This window comes from Balaenoptera physalus (assembly GCF_965194825.1).
Source record: "Balaenoptera physalus genome assembly, chromosome: 11".
Taxonomy (NCBI): domain Eukaryota; kingdom Metazoa; phylum Chordata; class Mammalia; order Artiodactyla; family Balaenopteridae; genus Balaenoptera; species Balaenoptera physalus.
The window spans coordinates 41,110,168-41,131,882 of record NC_138896.1 but is presented as its reverse complement, the minus strand read 5'-3'; the positions used below and the strand labels follow the sequence as shown (position 1 = coordinate 41,131,882).

At 41.4% G+C, this 21,715-nt stretch overlaps 1 protein-coding gene across 4 annotated transcripts in view; it reads left to right on the top strand.

The window, feature by feature from the left end:
• Window positions 1-21,715, top strand: part of ZBTB9 (zinc finger and BTB domain containing 9) — a 52,071-nt gene that overhangs the window by 466 nt on the left and 29,890 nt on the right. For 2 of the 4 annotated variants that reach the window (XR_014251255.1, XR_014251256.1), the window contains exon 2: window positions 55-2,745. Coding sequence is in view for 1 of the 4 variants with exons in the window: in XM_082415065.1 (XP_082271191.1) it covers window positions 61-1,473 (1,413 nt within the window). In the remaining 3 variants the exon portion in view is untranslated. Of the gene's footprint in view, window positions 1-54; window positions 7,055-21,715 lie in introns of those variants that run through there. The other 2 variants (XR_014251257.1, XM_082415065.1) reach the window with 2 other exon arrangements.

Genomic DNA, 21,715 nt, shown 5'->3' with positions numbered 1-21,715 from the left:
ACCCCGCCCTTCACGTCCTGTACTCGACCCCTCTGGGGTTTCTCTCTTCCCCAGGAGGCCATGGATACCTCGACGCCTTTGCCTCCCGTAGCCCCCTCCCCGGCCTGCAACCCAGCCCCACGGACGATCCAGATCGAGTTCCCTCAGCATAGCTCGTTACTCCTGGAGGCCCTGAACCGCCACAGGCTGGAGGGAAAGTTCTGTGACGTGTCCCTCCTGGTGCAGGGCCGCGAACTTAGGGCCCACAAAGCGGTGTTGGCTGCCGCCTCTCCTTACTTCCACGATAAACTTCTTCTGGGGGATGCACCACGTCTCACCCTGCCCAGCGTCATCGAAGCCGACGCCTTCGAGGGGCTGCTCCAGCTCATTTATTCTGGACACCTCCGTCTGCCACTGGATGCTCTCCCTGCCCACCTCCTTGTGGCCAGTGGTCTCCAGATGTGGCAAGTGGTAGATCAGTGCTCAGAGATCCTTAGAGAACTAGAAAACTCAGGTGGTGGGATTTCAACTCGGGGAGCGACCCCTTTCCACACACTTCTTTCCACCACATCCTCTCCAGGAGGCTGGTGCATCCGCTCTTCCCCTTTCCAGACTGTGGCGCAGTCTTCTGCTTCTACCCAGAGCCCCGTTGGAGGGGAGGGGAGTGAACTGGGAGATATGTTACAGCTTCAAGTTGAAGAAGAGGAGGAGGAGGAGGAGGAGGAAGAAGAAGATGAGGAGGACCAGGGGTCAACAGCACCCCCTCAGACGCCTCAGCCTCAGAGAGGGTCAGGGGGTTTTCCTCGCCCTCCTGCATCCCACACCCTGCCCACATCCACTACTCCTTGCAGACTTCCAGAGGGCGAGAGTGCTCCACCTGAGCCTCCTGCCCCTCATACTGCACTGCCTCCCAAAATCTTCTACATTAAGCAGGAACCCTTTGAGCCCAAGGAGGAGATATCAGGAGGCGGAACTCAGTCTGGAGGAACAAAGGAGGAGACCAAAGTGTTTCTAGGAGGGGACACTGAAGAGAATGGAGAGCTAGGGTTCTTGCTGCCCTCAGGAGCAGGGCCAACATCTGGAGGAGGTGGTCCATCCTGGAAACCAGTGGATCTTCATGGGAATGAAATCCTCTCAGGGGGTGGGGGACCTGGGGGAGCAGGGCAAGCTGTGCATGGGCCTGTGAAGCTAGGCGGGGCACCCCCTGCAGATGGAAAACGCTTTGGTTGTTTGTGTGGGAAGCGGTTTGCAGTGAAGCCAAAGCGTGACCGGCACATCATGCTGACTTTCAGCCTTCGGCCCTTTGGCTGTGGCATCTGCAACAAGCGCTTCAAGCTGAAGCACCATCTAACAGAGCATATGAAGACCCACGCTGGAGCCCTGCATGCCTGTCCTCACTGTGGCCGCCGGTTCCGAGTCCATGCCTGTTTCCTTCGCCACCGGGACCTGTGCAAGGGCCAGGGCTGGGCCACTGCTCACTGGACTTACAAGTGACTACTGAGGCCATACACTAACTTCCAGGACAAGGGAGCCACTGCTGCTGTTGGATACTTACCCCTCACTACCATGGCACCCGAATCCTGTATCTTGTTAATTATGCCAAGAGGATAGCTATATTATGGACCTCTTGTTTTTGGGTGTGGGCTTCAACCTGACCGATTTGGAAACTCTGATTTCTCATCTCACTCCAGGTTTTGGCTAACTACCCTACAGGAAAGTGGTTTACAGGCCATATATAAATTGATCAGTTGCCCATAATAGATATTCTTTTCATACAGGAAACTGGAATTCAGATTAGAAGTTTATTTGATGAGAGAGGAGTTAGCAAGAAAAATTATGATAAATATTTCATTCAGTCTCTGTGAGTAGTTAAGGGAGCTGGTCTCCATCTAGAGATATGTTTGATTCAGAGTTCTAGTAATCTGGAGACTAAGCTCTAAGCTTTACTCTCCCTCATCATTGCTGAAATTATGTGAGTAGAGGTCTTCTTATATACTTTTGTTAAAATTTTCCAGAATCCCTTCAGATTATAAATTGCTTTCTCACTAGTAGGTAATTTTGCAACACCTTTTTTTTTGTATGTTGTAGTTGAGCACTTTAACAGATTGAGCATTCCATGTGTCACTTAGACCCCTCTTTAATAGAGGATCTTAGTTCCTGGACCAGGGGTCTAACCTACGCCCCCTGCAGTGGAAGCGCGGAGTCTTAACCACTGGACTGCCCGGGAAGTCTCTCTTGTCTACCTTTGACCACCACTGATCATCCATATTGATCACACTGACTGGAATGTGACCAGTGAACTCAGGAGATGGCCACTGACCTAAAATACGCTCAGGGTAGCACCACCGCTCTGAAGAAGTGGCTATGGTCAGAGGGACTCAGGGCTGAGATGGCACATGCTGAAAACTAGAGAAATAACTGCACAGTGGGACCTCACCCCCTCCCTTTCCATCCCTACCCACACTTGACAGCCCCTTGGTCGACACATAGAAGGATAGATGTTGGAATGGGGAGATTGTCATAAGTTTCTTAATTTCTTCAAATAAACTTTGCCGTGAAAGCTAAGCTGACAGTGGACTGAACTGAGTCATTTATATGGGAGAGACGATGTGAGAACAGAGTTGCAAAGACTTGGACATATTCCTTATGCGGCTGGGTTATGTTGATGGGGGAAGAATCAGATAGTCTCACACTGCTGCAGAGAACACTGTTCTGGATGTCAGTGGGCCAGATTCTCAGCCCTGATCTGCCCCTGAATAACTTCTGGTAAGTTGCCTTATTTTTCAGAGTCTGAACTGTTTTGTTTATTTTATTTTTTATTTAAAAAATTTTTTTTGGTGGGGTGGGTGGTATGTACCTCCTAACTGGTTCTCTGTCTTCTTTTTTTTAAGGGGTTGTTCACATGATCTTTACCTATAATATTCCCTGACTTCATGTATTAATGTTTATTGTTTGGTTTGTTCTACATTTATTGCAAAGCACTGTACTCGACCCTGACTTATACTCTACCCTCAGAGAGTTCACAGCTACTACCAAAGCTAGACATAATGACAATGTGGTATGGTAAGTCCATGATGGGAGACAGTACAAGCTACTGTAGTGGCACAAAGGAAGCTGAGTAAAGTCCTATGATGGGTCACCAGAGGTTTCACAAAGAACTCCATTGCCAGAGTGTGGCAGTGGGTGTGGGTGGCTGAATTGATGTGGAAATGGTGAACATGAGTTGAAGTCACAACTATAGAGCCAGGAGTGACAGCCTTTGCCAAAGCACGTTCCTCAAAAGTTAATAGGTATGGAACCTAAAGGGGCTAAGAAATATGACTTTATGGCTGAGAAGGTGAGTTGTAGCTGGGATCTGTCAGCCTTTCTAAAGAGCCTTGCCATGATACCATCCCCACTGTAAGGACTGTGACCACATTGGATAAGGGGTCAGGGATGGAGGCTGCCAACCTTGGATCTACTACCATCCCACCCACCTGTCATTCTTTTGGCACACGTTCTGTAGCTGACTATATCTGTTGGCCAGGATCCTTGGGTTGCAAGCAATGGAAACTGGCTCTGACTAACCTTATCAACACAGGAATCTGAAGGATGTGGGGTGGCTCCTGGAATGGAAGGAAGGGCTAAAAGACCAGCCTTTGGAAGGACAAGACCTGGGTCAGCTCCAGGGGTTCAGGGAGCAGGAACTGGGGAATTTTTCTGGTCATGTGTTTTGGGATGATGACCCAGTCAATCTTATTTCTTCTGTCACTCATCTCAAGATAAAATTTCCCAGGAGAGAACTCTGGGCCTCAGGGCCATCCTCTGACCAGAGCACCTTGATCATATGTTCCATTGAGGCAACAAATCCTGGAATCCTCAAGGGAAATTGAAGTTCTGGGGCAGAAGAGTGGGGAATGGGTGCTGGCCAGCCCACAAGAACAGAGGCCCACCCCTACAATCTCCATATGTTGCCCATCTTGGGATCCGTAAAGCCTCAGATATACCTGGCACTGAATAGGTGTCCAAACTTAGGGCAGAATTGCTTCCTCCCTCTCCTTAATCCCCATGGCACTTTACTACTTCTGTAAAGCCAATTAAGACACCATGTTAGAAGTTTGGGTTTTCTTTCCAAGTTATAGGATTATAGGGAGATTGAGTTCCATGATGAAAGATTTTGGTTTAAACAAACTTAAACGTGCACCTCTCTGCTGCTGTCCTTTCCTCCTTATAGTGGAAGAGATGTCCCTTCTACTGTCCAAGGCTAGACCCCTTCCCAGAGCCTTTGCTCTTTTAATTATCCTTTCTGTGCTATATCTTCACTCTCTGTCTCTGTAGTTTCTCATTAGCATTTATTATGTTCATAGGGTTGTGAGAATTAATACATGTAAAATGCTTAGAACAGTGCCTTGCACTCAGTAAACTCGATAAATGTCAACTGTTATTATGAGTGAGAACAGTAGTTCCCCACACCTTTACAGGGATCGGTTCTCTCAGGGAAGGGTCACATACATAAAGGGAAAATATTTTCAACTAAAAGGGAAGTGAAGCATACAGCACTCAGTTAAGGATTAGATGTTATTGTTTTAATTATTACCTTTCTCATAAATGCTAGAGTTTTTCAGGGCCCTTTCCCCCATCTTCTAACTTGATACACTCCTGGGTGATTTTTATCCACTCTTCTGAGTTAAAGCATTTATTTATTTATTTATTTATTTATTTACTTACTTACTTACTTACGGCTGTGTTGGGTCTTCGTTGCTGTGCACAGGCTTTCTCTAGTTGCGGTGAGTGGGGGCTACTCTTCGTTGCGGTGCGCAGGCTTCTCATTGCGGTGGCTTCTCTTTGTTGCAGAGCACAGGCTCCAGGCATGCGGGCTGCAGTAGTTGTGGCACATGGGCTCAGTAGTTGTGGCTCATGGGCTCTAGAGCGCAGGCTCAGTAGTTGTGGCGCACAGGCTTAGTTGCTCTGCGGCATGTGGGATCTTCCCGGACCAGGGCTTGAACCCGTGTCCCCTGCATTGGCAGGCGGATTCTTAACCACTGCACCACCAGGGAAGTCCCCTGAGTTAAAGCATTTAAATACTGATGACCCTTAGTTTTTTATCTCCAGTTTTCCGTGACCCCCAGACCCACTTAGATTTCTTCCCTCTTTCCTGCCTTCCTTCAGCAATAAGTGTCTGCTGTGTACCAGGCACTGATGAAAAAAGCAGAAGGTATCACAGGGGATTGGGCCCTGGATTGTCACTTTAAGAGACAGATGTATAAACCAGCTATGTAGGTATTTCATAGATATATCAAAAAGGAAAGGAAATAAAACAGGCAATAAGGTGGAGAGTAACAGAAAAGGAAGGCATACTGTACACATTTATCTAGTATCCAAAGGAAAAGAAAGACCCAGACATGCAAAACAGGGCAAGGAAAGTGGTTCTAGTAAAGTGTTCAGCAGATGTAAAGGCCAAGGAAGAGAAAGGGAGGTATATTTGATGAGACCAGTGGACCTGGAGAGGAATGAGATGTTGTCTTAGTCCATTCCAGCATCTGTAACAGAATACCACAGACCGGGTGGCTTATAAACAATGGAAGTTTATTTCTCACAGTTCTGGAGGCTGGGAAGTCCAAGATCAAGCACCAGAAGATTCAGTGTCATGAAGACCTGCTGCCTGGCTCATAGACAGTCATCTTGCTGTATCTTCACATAGTGCAAAGAGAAAGGGAGCTCTCTGGAGTCTCTTTATAAGGGCACTAATCCCATTCATGAGGTCTTCACCTTCCTGACCTAATCACCCCAAAGCCCCACCTCCCAGTAACATCACATCGGGGATTAGGATTTTAACATAATTTTGAGGGACATAAGCATTCAGTTCATTGCAGATGTGATTGAAGAGGTGGGCTGGGCTATATAGAGCCTTGCACATCGTGATGAGGAATGCGGATTTTATTCTAACTGCAATGAGAAGGCGATAAAGAGTTTAAAGTAGGGGAGTAATGATCTTTTCACATTTTAAAGAGATTCCTATAGCTATAGAGCGAATATTGGATCATTAAAGGGCAAGATTCTTGGAAGAAAAGAAAAGGGGGGGGTTGCCAAGAGTGGGAGCAGGGAAACAAATTAGACTATTTCATTAGTGCAGACAAGAGGTGAGTAAATGCAGCAGATATGGAGAGAAGGAGATGGATTAAAGCTGTTATTATATTTTGAGGTAGGGCTGACAACGTTTTAACAGATTAATATAGAGATTGTGGGAAAGTAAAAAATCAGGTATGACTTCTAGAGTTTTGGCTTGAGCAGTTGAATTGGAGGCCATTTAATGAGTGGGAAACAGGAATAGAACTTGGGAGTGGATCAAGGGCAGATGCATGTATTGACCAGGGTTCTTCTAGACCAGGGGTTGGCAAACTTATTCTATAAAGGATAAGATAGTAAATATTAGGCTTTGCATGCTAAGAAGCAAAATCAAGGATATTATATAGGTACATAGAAATTAAGGAAAACAAACTCCCATGATTCCTTTGAATTTATTGACAAAATTCAAATTATAATAATTGAGCACAAATTTTTGTAGTACGGGTCTGCTGCTTAATTGGGGTTCAGACTTAGTGTTTCCTATCATTAAAATCAATTGCAAATGTTCATCTGTTAGTGCTGATCTATAATAAAATTTTATGTATTTCATCTTTGAAAATGTCTTCACACAGATAGTACTGCCAAATATTGGTATCAATCCCAAGAGCATATGATTTTAACTGAGCACGTTCATCACTTGAAAGGCATTTATAGAATTCTGTAATTTATATTATCTTCATACTTGCCTCTTATCACATCATTACATTGTAGATCAAGCACATCCAATTGAAGGTTAGGTGGAAGTGCCACAATTGCACAGTTAAATGAAATATAGAAATTTCCTTTGCACTTGCACTGAGGTCTGAAAAACATTGCTGGAACTGTAGTTTGAGCTCAGAATATGTATCTGTTGAAAATTTGTGTAGGAATGGAGATCTTGCTTCTTGTTCTTGACTCTACATGCAATTAAAACAACTTTAATGATTTTGCTGTGATGTATGTTTCCATATAAGCTCTGTTTTGCCTTGTAGTTTTTTGGCTTGTAAGAAACGGTACCACATCTGTAGCATGTCCACTGGCCGATGTATGGATGAACAAAGTGTGGTATTTATATACGATGGAATGTTACTCAACCTTAAAAAGGAAAGAAATTCTGACACATGCTCCAACATAGGTGAACCTTGAAGACATTATGCTAAGTGAAATACGCCAGGTACAAAAGGAAAAATACTGTATGATTCTGCTTATATGAGGGACTTAGAGCAGTCAAGTTCATAGAGACAAAGTATAATGGTGGTTGCCTAGGGACTGGGGAAAGCAGGAAATGGGGAGTTATTGTTTAATAGGTACAGAGTTTCAGTGTGGAAAGATGAAAAAAGTTCTGCAGATGGATGGTGGTGATGGTTGCACAACAACATGAATTACTTAGTGCCACTGAACTGTACACTTAAAAATGGTTTAAAACATGCTTTAAATTGTAAATTTTGTTATGTATATTTAACCACAATAAAAAAATAAATGAACCACTAATGAGCTAATGGATCTAGGCATTGAGCATCAGTGGCTGCTAATAGCACAAAAAAGAAACAAACAGACTTTATGTGCTTCTTATGGAAAACACCACCACTACCTATTAATTAGTCTGGCCAAAACTACTGAACTTGAATGTGATCAAGCCTCAAGATATAACTACCAATTCACAGACGATGCAGAAGGCAGGGAAACATGTTAAACCATACCACAGTGATGCAATCAGCAAAACTGAGACTGTAAGAAATTCTGGGGAATAAATAACCAGTTTTCTTCAAAAAGAAAATTGCAAGGGGAAAAAAGCGATGGAAGGTAATCTGTAGTTTAAAAGATTTTAAAGGACATTAACCAATCATAATGCGTGGACCTTACTTGGATAAAGTTTTAAAAAGATTTTTTTTTAATTTTATGACCTTTATGAGACAACTGACTGGACATCTGATGATATCAGGAGTTATTGTTAAAAATTTTAGCTGTGATAATGGTATTGTGAGTTAAGTTTAAAAAGAGGGGGAGCCCTTGTGTTTTGATGGCATTGGTTGTTTATGGATAGATATATTTATGCATAGTTGTGGACTGAATAAAAATGCCAACTACATGTATGAGCTCTAGAGAATTGTATTGATTATAATTTGCATATATATATATAGTCACTTTTTTAAAAGATTGAGAAATAAATTTGGAAATAGTTATATACAGTAAGAACATCTAATCAGAAATTTTATATTAAACATTCTGGTTTGTGTTCTAGTCCAAGTTAATAAAACTTTCTACTTGAATCTTGAAAACAAAATAATCAATTGCTCTCTGTATTGATTTAGAAAGATCTCCAGCATATATATTTTTAAAATTTATTTATTTTATTTATTTTTGGCTGCCTTGGGCCTCCGTTGCTGCATGGGGGCTTTCTCTAGTTGCGCCGAGCGGAGGCTACTCTTTGTTGTGGTGTGCGGGCTTCTCATTGCAGTGGCTTCTCGTTGCGGAGCACGGGCCCTAGGTGCGCGAGCTTCAGTAGTTGTGGCTCGCGGCCTCTAGATCACAGGCTTAGTAGTTGTGACACACGGGCTTAGTTGCTCCGCGGCATGTGGGATCTTCCTGAACCAGGGATCGAACCCGTGTCCCCTGCATTGGCAGGGAGATTCTTAACCACTGCGCCACCAGGGAAGTCCTCCAGCATATATTGTTGAGTGAAAAAAGCAAAGTGCAGAACGATATATATAACATATAACATGCTTTGTTTTGTATGAGAGACAGTAAGAGTAGGGAGGAAATAAGAAAAGTATATTTGCAAAAAGAAGCACTACTGGGATAAACAAGAAACCAATAACAACGGGAAAAGAAGTTGAGCTAAGGACAGAAACAAGACTATGTGTGCTTTAAGACTCCTTTATGTGTACTTTGAATTATGTAATTCCACTAACTAAGCATGGCTTCTTGGAGAAATTGCTGATTCCATGTCTAGAAGCAGACATTTTTCAAAGTGCACCTGGGATACCTTTTCATGTTAAGAAGCAAGAAAGCTTTAGAAGATAATGTCATGTCAAAAGGACCTAGGAGCCCATATGAAAGTGTCCCCGCTGAACAAAGTTGTCACAATCTTAGCAACTAAAAGAATAATGATTGAATTTAACACTGATTCAGTGAAATTCATTATTTTATGATGATACTCAAAATGAGAGTAAATCAAGAAGTCTCAATGGTTACTTTTGTTACCAATTTTAAAACATTTACTTTGAAAATTGGTAATTAAAGGGAAAATATTAAGCGTTATTTTGCTCTTCCAGTAAAAATTTATTTTAGGATAACCAAATAGTCCTAGTTAATGAAGAAGCCTTCACAGACTTCTTGTAAACAATGTGAAAGAAACAAAATAATTAGAAAAACATAGTTTCACAAACTCCAATGAAATTATTGATTCAGGCAAGGGTTATCAACTGGTGTTAAAACCAATAGATGAGGGACTTCCCTGGTGGCGCAGTGGATAAGAATCTGCTTGCCAATGCAGGGAACACGGGTTCGATCCCTGGTCCAGGAAGATCCCACATGCCATGGAGCAACTAAGCCCGTGCTCCACAACTACTGAGCCTGCCCTCTAGAGCCCGCGAGCCACAACTACTGAAGCTGGCGGCCCAGAGCTGGTGCTCCGCAACAAGAGAAGCCACCGCAAGGAGAAGCCCACACCTCACGATAAGGGCTAGCCCCTGCTCGCCACAACTAGAGAAAGCCCGCGCGCAGCAACAAAGACCCAACACAGCCAAAAAAATTAAAATTAAAAAAAAAACCCAATAGATGATTGATTGTTGTAAACATTCATATAGAGCCAAAGTAACACCACACAGATTACTTTCCAATCTGAAGAGGAAAAGCGTTAACTGTAAATTGAGTGATCAATTTTAGCATCACTGGTGGTTGATCATATGTGTCCTTTAATGAAATGTAATATTCACAACAATATAATAACGATATGACTTTATTCTTTCTAGTACCTCATATTCTAGTTCAGGCATCCCTCAGAGGATTTAATCCATTCGTAAAAACATGTTGGATAGTGAATTTTTAGGTAGTGGGAGTCTGTGCATCATTATTTTAAGTAGAAAAAAATAATATATTCCCAGCACATCTAAAAGCCCCAACCAATTTCCTTCAGTACTTGAAACACTCTAAAATATATATATACACACACATATATAAAACAATCAATGAGGTTTTTCTGCTTAAGATAAAGCCTTTAAAACACCAGCTATCTAATTGTTTAACACTTAATTAACTCACTAATGACTTTATTTGTGCAGTAACCCTATAAGGTACAAATTGTGTTTTCCTTTTAACTGTAACAAACATGTACTGTAATGTAAATGAACAGTGAAATAATATGTTAAAGACACGTAATGAAGGCAAATAACACTTACCAATAATAAACAAGGCAAGTTTTTAAACATGATTACTGAAGATTGCAGTGCTTCCTGAGTGAGGTTTGGAGATGAGAAGGGAGATATGGAGGCTGTAGTCACTGTTGGTGTCTAGGGGTGGATGAAGGTGACGAAGAATGAGCTTCGGAAGAAATGAGTGAAACAGTAAATGTCCGAGGTTCATCCATTGTCAGATCCAAGAAGCTGGTGGATAGTCTGCTTTCCTTGGCAATGGAGTCGTCAGAAGTGGATGATTGTGAATCAGCTTCTGAAAGTATTGACAAAGCATGACCAGAAACTCAAAATGTACAGGTGTTACATTCCCTTTGCTTGTGTTATGCAGCTTCTGATAACCCTAGACTGTGCTGGAAATTGCATTTTTGAATGTGATTTTTCTGTTCATGTCATGATCATGATCTCTTGTAATCAACAGCAACCATTCTGTCTACATGATCTAAAGTTTCCTTTAAAGATTTATTGTCAAGTATTAGTGGCTCTTTGTATTAGTCTTCTAGGGCTGCCATGACAAAATACCACAGGCTGTTGGCTTAAACAAGAGATATTTATTTTCTCACGGTTCTGGAGACTAAGTTCAAGATTAAGATGCCAGCAGGGGGCTTCCCTGGTGGCACAGTGGTTAAGAATCCGCCTGCCAACGCAGGGGACACGGGTTCGAGCCCTGGTCCAGGAAGATCCCACATGCTGCAGAGCAACTAAGCCCGTGTGCCACAACTACTGAGCCCCCATGCCTCAACTACTGAAGCCCGCGTGCCTAGAGCCCACGCTCTGCAACAAGAGAATCCACTACAGTGAGAAGCCCACGCACCACAACGAAGAGTAGTCCCCGCTCGCCGCAACTAGAGAAAGCCCGCGTGCAGCAACGAAGACCCAATGCAGCCAAAAATAATAAATAAATAAAATAAATACATTTATTTAAAAAAAAAAAAAAGATGCCAGCAGGTTTGGTTTCTCCTGAGGCCTCTCTCCTTAGCTTGCAGACTGCTGCCTTCTCACTGGGTCCTCACATGACCTTTCTCTTTGCACATGCACTCCTGGTGTCTCTATTCTTGCAAAGACACCCCTCATACTGAATTGGGGCTCCACCCTTAGGACCTCATTTAGCCTTAATTACTTCTTTAAAGGCTTTATCTCCAAATACAGTCACATTGAGCATTAGAGTTTCAACATATGAATGGAGGAGGGCACAATTCAGTCCATAACACTCTTCTTCCTCCAACTTAGTTCCTTCCAGCATTATTCCTTCCAATTGAATATGTTTCTTGGAAGGAACATGGTAAAGTTTTCCAAATCAACATTTTTAATAATTTGTCTTTATTTTCTCACACACAGGAAATAGGATATTCATAGTAAATGGAAAGGTATGTATGGCCATATATCCTTTTATGCTTTCACCTCTTAATATACTTTATCACTCCCAATATACATACTTCTAAGGGTTTTATAGTTTTAGCTTTCACTTTTAGGTCTTTGAGCCATTTTGAGTTAATTTTTGTATATTATGTGGGGTAAGGCTCCACAATCATCATTTTGCATGTAGATTGTCTAATGTCCTTTCATTTCAGCCTGAAGGGCTCCCTTAGCACTTCTTATAGAGCAGGTCTCCTAGCAGTTAACTCCGTCAGCTTTTGTTTATCTGGGAATGTCTTAATTTCTTCTATATTCTTGAAGGATAGTTTTGCAGGATATAGAATTCTTGGTTGACAGGTTTCCTCCACCCCCACCCCAGCACTTTATTTATTTATTTGGCCACACTGCTCCCCCACGAGGGATTGAACCCAGGCCCACAGCAGTGAAACACTGAGTCCTAACCACTGAACCACCAGGGAACCCCCATTTTTTTTTTCACCCCAGCACTTTAGTTATGTCATCCCACTGCCTTTTGGCCTCCACGGTTTCTGATTAAAAATAGGTTGTTAATACTTATTGGTAATCTCTTGCACATTATGATTCACTTCTCTCTTACTGCTTTCAAGATTCTCTTTATTTTCGGCTTTCAGCAGTTTGATTATATGTCTCAATGTGGATCCCTTTGAGTTTTTCCTACTGGAAGTCCATTGAGCTTCTTGGGTGTATATATTCATGTCTTTTATCAAATTGGTGTGGGGGTGGGGGTTAGCCATTAATTCTTCAAATATTTTTCCTGCCCCTTTCTCTCTCTCCTCTCCTTCTTGGGACTCACATTATGCATATGTTGGTATGTCTGATGGTGTCTCACAGATCTCTTAGGCTCTGTTCATTTTTCTTCATCCTTTTTTTTTTTCTTCCTGCTCTTCAGACTGGATACTTTCAGTTGGCCTATTTTCAAGTTCACTGATCTTTCCTCTGTCTGCTCAAATCAGCTTTTGAAACCTTCTAGTGAATTTTTCATTTCAGTTATTGTACTTTTCAACTCCAGAATTTCTGTTTGGTTTGTTTTATCATTTATATCTCTTTATTGATATTCTTTTGTCCCCCATGAATGGGCCATACTTTCTTGTTTCTTTGCATGCTTCATAATTTTTTGTTGAAAACCGGATATCTTGAATATTATGGGGGGAAAAACAAAAGAAAGAAAAGGAAAGGAAAATTACTCTCTAGGTCTTTCCAGATTGGCTCTGGGTTGGGAAAACTCCTTCAGTGCTTAACCAGGCCATTTACAACTCTTTCTTAGCCTGCACTTCCTACATCTGCGGCAGATGCCTTGTAAGTGATACCTGCCCTCTTCAAGATTTGCCCCCGAATTCCTCCGTGACTTCTAGGCTAATAATTTGGATCTTTTATTATGGCCCAACTGGGGAAATACTGACTCTACTTTGGGAGAAAATAAATTATTCACCAAAAGACTTGCAGAATCCGGTTAATATGTACCAGTAGTAACTGGGAGAATGTACCAGGGGATGGGGATCTTGAGGGTGCTGGAACAAGGGGACTGGAATATAAGACCAGATAAGGAAGACATAGTAATATAAGGACACTCTTTTGTGATATAGGATTTAATATCCTGGCAAAGACACCTGGAACTGATCCTAGTACATCACTGAGAAAGCTCCTTAAAGCTTGGGAAAACAATACCCCATAGTGAGAGAGGTGGAGGTGCTGGAACTGCCTTGGAAAAGTTAAAATGTAGATATGCTAGGGACTTCCCTGGTTGTCCAGTGGTTAAGACTCTGCACTTCCAATGCAGGGGGCCTGGGTTCAATCCCTGGTCAGGGAACTAGATCCCACAATCAGCAACTAAGAGCCTGCATGCTGCAACTAAAAGATCCTGCATGCTGCAACTAAAAGATCCTGCATGCCGCAACTAAAGATCCCACATGCCACAATGAAGATACCTCATGCCGCAACTAAAGATCCTGCATGCTGCAATGAAGATTCCCTGTGCCACAACTAAGGCCCAATGCAGCCAAATAAATAAATAAATAAATTTTTTTTAAGAAAAAAGGAATAGAAGGAATTGTCTTTAAAAAAAAAATGTAGACGTGCTAGAATAAATTTACCTTAAAATCAAAGAACTCGTCAGTTGACTGTTTTCCCTGGGAGGCCAGAGGACACTCCCCTCAATAAAGCAATAAGAAATCTGCTAGAGATGAGCACTGACATTGTTGAGAATATCAGTAGTAGCTGTTCTATGAAAGCTAGGATTCATCATAGAGGAGGCTGATATGGAACTGGAGTCCGTAGTGTCAGTGGAGATGATAGGATTTTGAAAGAGTAGAGGCCCTGACTTACTTGTCAGGGGCAAGGCAGACATAATTACCATAATAGGCAGCAAAGCAAGAATGGCAACTAGAGGGAAGAGACGGAGATCTGTGGCAATGGCTAATAGGCCAAAGTATTACCAGTGCAAGGTAGATAGAAAGCCAGGTAGGATATTAACTCAACCTATATAATCAAAAAGAAACAAGAGTGAATGAGCCAAAGGCTGATGTTTGCTGCTGAAAAGAAGAATCTTATCCCTCACTCAATTGCTAGACCAGAACAAGTTCTCAGACCCAGAGAAGACTGAATTATCTTGAGGAAGGACTCTGTGACAGCACGGTAGAAGTTCCTCTAATCCTAAAGGGACCTGTTGTACTTTAATAAGGGGACTGTACACAGGAAAAAAGAGGAACCACAAGATCTTTTGTGAGATGTGGATTTTAGAATCCGGAATGACACTGGTATCAGGATACAAAAAGCGACATCATGGCCCCCCTATTAAATGGTATAGGGAAGGTGGGTGATAAATGGAGTTCTGACCCAAGATTTTTTCACAGTAGGTCGTATGGGTCTGTGGAACAATCCTCTGGTAATATCCCTAATTCCCAAAAGCACAGTAAGAATGGATCTATTTAGACTCTGATAGAACCCTCCTAGTAGTTCCCTGATCTATGGAGTAAGAGCCATAATGGTAGGAAAAGACAAGTAAAAGCCCCAAAAACAGTCTCTCCTACCTCCACCAAGCCAAGATCAATTAGAAGTAGTTTTGCATCCTACATGGAATGGCAGAGATTAACATCATCCTCAAATACTTAATGCAGTTGTTATATTTCCTTTTTTTTTTCTTCACTACTGTGGCTCCTGTAAAAACCAGATTGATTATGGTGGATGGTGGTGGACTATTTGATAATCCAACATAGCCTCTGGCTCTTGGCATATGGCTTTTGATCTGGTAATTGTATTCTTTTCTATCTCTATCAGCAAGGAAGTTCAGAAACAGTTCACACTCAACACGGAATAGACACCAGTGTACAGTCATGGTTTTTCCCAGGACTACTCCCTTGCACCCTCTCTTGCTCTCTGTCACAATATAGGCTAACATGACCTTGATCACCTGGATAGTCTCCAGAGTATTATACTGATCCACTATATTGAAAACATCTTAGACCAGGGAGCGGGAAGTAGCAAGTACCCTGGATGCTCCCATAAGACACAGGTATACCACAAGGTAAGAGTTAAACTATACACAGATTCAGGGGTATCTCATATTGGTGCAGAATTAGGAGTCCAATGATGTTGGACATGATGCACCTTATTGTTGATGTGGATAAAGTTTTTGTGGTCTCAATAGATCAAACCAGCTATAACATTCCCTTAAACCAAAGCCTAATCCACAGCAAGGCCCTAACTCTCTTCAATTCTATGAAGGCTGAGAGAGATGAGGAAGCTGCAGAAGAAAGTTTGAAGCTAGCAGAAGTTGGTTCATGCAGTTTAAGAAAAGAAGCTATCGCCATGACACAAAAGTGCAAGGTGAAGCAGCAAGTGCTGATGTAGAAGCTGCAGGAAGTTAGCCACAAGATCTAGCTAATTCATAAAAGTGGCTATGCTAAACAACACATTTTCAATGCAGATGAAAAAGCCTTTACACTGGAAGAAGATGCCATCTAGGACTTTCATAGCTAGAGAGAAGTCAGTGTCTGGCTTCAAAGCTTCAAAGGACAGGCTGACTCTCTTGTTAGGGGCTGATGCAGCTGATGACTTTAAGTTGAAGCCAGTGCTCATTTGCCCTTCCAAAAGCCCTAGGGCCCTTAAGAATTATGCTAAATCTACTCTGCCTGTGCTCTGTAAATGGAATAACAAAGCCTGGATGACAGCACTTTTGTTTACAGCATGGTAAAGACAAATACTGTATGATATCACTTAAATGTGGAATCTGAAAAATAGTGATTATAACAAAAAACGAAACAGACTCACAAATATAGAGAAAAAACTAGTGGTTACCAGTGGGGAGAGGGAAGGGGGTAGGGTCAAGATAGAGGTAGGGGATTAAGAGGTACAAAGTACTATTTATAAAATAAATAAGCTACAGAGATACATAGTACAACACAAGGAGTATAGCCAATATTTTATAATAACTGTAAACGGAATATAACCTTTAAAAATTGGGAATCAGGGACTTCCCTGGTGGTCCAGCGGTTAAGACTCCATGCTCCCAATGCAGGGGGCCCGGGTTCCATCCCTGGTCAGGGAACTAGATCCCGCATTCCACAACTAAAAACAAAAGATCCTGGATCCCGCAACGAAGATCCCACCTGCCACAACTAAGACCCGGCAGCAGCCAATTAAGTAAATAAATAAATAAAATATTTTTTTAAAAAATTGTGAATCACTATGTTGTATACCCAAGACATGTAATATTGTACATCAACTATATACTTCAAAAAAAAAAAACTATAGTATAGTGTAAACATAACTTTTTTTTTCTTTTTTTTTTTTTTGGCCACACCCTGCGCAGCCCCTTATTTCCCCAACCAGGGATCAAACCCGTGCCCTCGAAGATGGTTATTTTGAGACTGTAGTCTGCCATCTTCTTGGTCTGCTGGCTTTCTGAATACAGTCGTACTCCTTGCCTCAAAAACAACAACAACAAAAAACCCCATGCCCTCTGCATTGGGAGTATGAAGTCAAACTGGACCACCAGGGAAGTCCCTGTAAACATAACTTTTATATGCACTGGAAAAACAAAAAATTTGTGTGACTTGCTCTATTGCAGTATGTGCTTTTTTGAGGTGGTCTGGAAACAAACCTGCAATATTTCCGAGGTATGCCTGTATTAGCGGAGGGATCACCCACACCCTTGAAAAGTTCTGTGGTTGCTGTCCATTGTAGGCCAGTTATGCATGTAGGAGATGCCTGATTTCAATGAAGATGATGATATTCCATTGTAGCAGAGGCCAAGTGTAAGCACTTAACCTTCACCCGTAAAGGGCATCACGGGTATTTCAGTAATCAGAACATTCTGGTCTGCAGAGATCTTTAGTGATACCTAATTGATCATGGTGTCCCTAGGAACAAAATTGATAATCAGCCTACTAGAATATTGCTTGATCTATATAACAGGAAAAACTCTAGGTCTGGTAGCCCAAAAACTTAACTTGAGTCACCATAGTGGAGAATGATGCCCTCTCGCCCAGTCCGAGGCTTAAGTCAGTTTACAGACCCAGAGCCTTTTGAAAAGGCCAGGTTCCCTTGAGGAAGGACCTTGCACTGCTGCCACAAATAAACACCTTAATCTTCCTCCAAGCATTTCCCAAAGGGACCTATAGCCATTTACTAGATGACTGTACACTGGGGAAAAAGAAATATCCAGACCTGTGGTTATTTCCCTGGTTACTGGAAGTATAATTGGATTAGATATATTTGGCAGCTGGATGAATCCCCACATTGCCTCTGCCCTATGGGATCATTATGGGGTCACTGTGGTAGGGAGGGCTAAGTGGAAGTCTCTGGAACTTCCACCCCTTGCCAAGATAGTGAACCAGAAGCAGTACTGCATCCCTGGGGGAAATGCAGAGATTGATGCTCCCATTAAAGACTTGAAGGAAGCAGAGGTCCTGATTCCTAACCCTCCCCACTTAATTCACAGTTTGGCCTCTACAAAAGTCAGGTGGATCTTAGAAAAATTACTGTGGATGATCATAAACTTAATCTGGTGGTTATTCTGACTGCAGCTACTGTCCATGTATAATCTCTTTACTGTAGTATCTTTCACTGGACCTGTGACTCATCTAGAAATTGTGTGTCTGTATTTCAAAATTATAAAAATATGGAGCTTTAAAAGTATCTTTTAAAAAATAGGTTTCTAGCTTAGTTGCTTTGTGGTCTAAGCATATGGTCTTATATGATAATAACCTTGCAATTTGTTAAGACTTATTTTGTGTCCTAATACATAGTGAATTTTTGCCGTTTTTGTAAATGTCCCATGTGTACTTGACAGGAATGTAAATTCTCTAATTGTATGCAAGTTTGCTAATCTATGGTGTGCTAATATATTTCTTACTTTGCTTGATCTAGAAATTTCTGAGGGATATGTTAAAAATCTCCCATTGTTGTTAGAAATTATAAATGTCTCCTTATAATTCTGTAAGTTTTTGCTTTTTATATCTGTAGACTATATGATTTTGTGCATACAAATTAAGAATTATTAATTTCTCCTTATGAATTTTATCATCTGTGATTATGTAGAGATTCCCCTTCATTTCTAATAATGCTTTTTCTTTTGATTAATTTTTGTCTGGTATGTCTTTTTCCATCAATTTATTTTCAACGTTTCTGTCTCTCTCTCTCTCTCTTTTTTTTTTAGTGTTTATTTATTTATTTATTTGACTGTGCCAGGTCTTAGTTGCGACATGCGGGGTGTTCGTTGCCATGTGCAGGATCTTTGTTGCACAGATCTTTGTTGCATACGGGATCTTTAGTTGCGGCATGTGGGATCTTTAGTTGTGGCATGCAAACTCTTAGTTGCAGCATGTGGGATGTAGTTCCCTGACCAGGGATTGAACCCAGGCCCCCTGCATTGGGGCGCAGAGTCTTAGCTACTGGGCCACCAGGAAAATCCCACTGTGTCTCTTTATTATTTATTTATTTATTTATTTTTAATAAATTTATTTATTTTTAATAAATTTATTTATTTTTGGCTGCGTTGGGTCTTCATTGCTGCGTGCAGGCTTTCTCTAGTTGCGGCGAGCGGGGGCTACTCTTTGTTGCGGTGTGCGGGCTTCTCATTGCGGTGGCTTCTCTTTGTTGCTGAACACGGACTCTAGGCACACGGGCTTCAGTAATTGTGGTACGTGGGCTCAGTAGTTGTGCCTCGCGGGCTCTAGAGTGCAGGCTCAGTAGTTGGGGCACACGGGCTTAGTTGCTCCACGGCATGTGGGATCTTCCTGGACCAGGGGTCAAACCCGTGTCCCCTGCATTGGCAGGCGGATTCTTTTGTTTTTTTTTTAATCAGTCATCAATTTTGTACACATCAGTGTATACATGTCAATCCCAATCGCCCAATTCAGCACACCACCATCCCCACCCCACCGTGGTTTTCCCCCCTTGGTGTCCATACGTTTGTTCTCTACATCTGTGTCTCAACTTCTGCCCTGCAAACCGGTTCATCTGTACCATTTTTCTAGGTTCCACATACATGCGTTAATATACGATATTTGTTTTTCTCTTTCTGACTTACTTCACTCTGTATGACAGTCTCTAGATCCATCCACGTCTCAACAAATGACTCAATTTCATTACTTTTTATGGCTGAGTAATATTCCATTGTATATATATACCACAACATCTTTATCCATTCATCTGTCGATGGGCATTTAGGTTGCTTCCATGACCTGGCTATTGTAAATAGTGCTGCAATGAACATTGGGGTGCATGTGTCTTTTTGAATTATGGTTTTCTCTGGGTATATGCCCAGTAGTGGGATTGCTGGGTCATATGGTAATTCTATTTTTAGTTTTTTAAGGAACCTCCATACTGTTCTCCATAGTGGCTGTATCAATTTACATTCCCACCAACAGTGCAAGAGGGTTCCCTTTCCTCCACACCCTCTCCAGCATTTGTTGTTTGTAGATTTTCTGATGATGCCCATTCTAACTGGTGTGAGGTGATACCTCATTGTAGTTTTGATTTGCATTTCTCTAATAATTAGTGATGTTGAGCATCTTTTCATGTGCTTCTTGGCCATCTGTATATCTTCTTTGGAGAAATGTCTATTTAGGTCTTCGGCCCATTTTTGGATTGGGGTGTTTGTTTCTTTAATATTGAGCTGAATGAGCTGTTTATATATTTTGGAGATTAATCCTTTGTCTGTTAATTTGTTTGCAAATATTTTCTCCCATTCTGAGGGCTGTCTTTTCGTCTTGTTTATGGTTTCCTTTGCTGTGCAAAAGCTTTGAAGTTTCATTAGGTCCCATTTGTTTATTTTTGTTTTTATTTCCATTACTCTAGGAGGTGGATCAAAAAAGATCTTGCTGTGATTTATGTCAAAGAGTGTTCTTCCTATGTTTTCCTCTAAGAGTTTTATAGTGTCTAGTCTTACATTTAGGTCTCAAATCCATTTTGAGTTTATTTTTGTGTATGGTGTTAGGGAGTATTCTAATTTCATTCTTTTACATGTAGCTGTCCAGTTTTCCCAGCACCACTTATTGAAGAGACTGTCTTTTCTCCATTGTATATCTTTGCCTCCTTTGTCATAGATTAGTTGACCATAGGTGCGTGGGTTTATCTCTGGGCTTTCTATCGTGTTCCATTGATCTATGTTTCTGTTTTTGTGCCAGTACCATATTGTCTTGATTACTGTAGCTTTGTAGTATAGTCTGAAGTCAGGGAGTCTGATTCCTCCAGCTCGGTTTTTTTCCCTCAAGACTGCTTTGGCTATTTGGGGTCTTCCGTGTCTCCATACAAATTTTAAGATGATTTGTTCTAGTTCCGTAAAAAAATGCCATTGGTAATTTGATAGGGATTGCATTGAATCTGTAGATTGCTTTGGGTAGTATAGTCATTTTCACAATATTGATTCTTCCAATCCAAGAACATGGTATATCTCTCCATCTGTTGGTATCATCTTTAATTTCTTTCATCAGTGTCTTATAGTTTTCTGCATACAGGTCTTTTGTCTCCCTAGGTAGGTTTATTCCTAGGTATTTTATTCTTTTTGTTGCAATGGTAAATGGGAGTGTTTCCATAATTTCTCTTTCAGATTTTTCATCATTAGTGTATAGGAATGCAAGAGATTTCTGTGCATTAATTTTGTATCCTGCAACTTTACCAAATTCATTGATTAGCTCTAGTAGTTTTCTGGTGACATTTTTAGGATTCTCTATGCATAGTATCATGTCATCTGCAAACAGTGACAGTTTTACTTCTTCTTTTCCAATTTGTATTCCTTTTATTTCTTTTTCTTCTCTGATTGCCGTGGCTAGGACTTCCAAAACTATGTTGAATAATAGTGGTGAGAGTGGACATCCTTGTCTCGTTCCTGATCTTAGAGGAAATGCTTTCAGTTTTTCACCATTGAGAATGATGTTTGCTGTGGGTTTGTCGTATATGGCCTTTATTATGTTGAGGTAGATTCCCTCTATGCCCACTTTCTGGAGAGTTTTTATCATAAATGGGTGTTGAATTTTGTCAAAAGCTTTTTCTGCATCTATTGAGATGATCATGTGGTTTTTATTCTTCAGTTTGTTAATATGGTGTATCACATTGATTGATTTGCATATATTGAAGAATCCTTGCATCCCTGGGATAAATCCCACTTGATCGTGGTGTATGATCCTTTTAATGTGTTGTTGGATTCTGTTTGCTAGTATTTTGTTGAGGATTTTTGCATCTATATTCATCAGTGATATTGGTCTGTAATTTTCTTTTTTTGTAGCATCTTTTTCTGGTTTTGGTATCAGGGTGATGGTGGCCTCATAGAATGAGTTTGGGAGTGTTCCTTCCTCTGCAATTTTTTGGAAGAGTTTGAGAAGGCTGGGTATTAGCTCTTCTCTAAA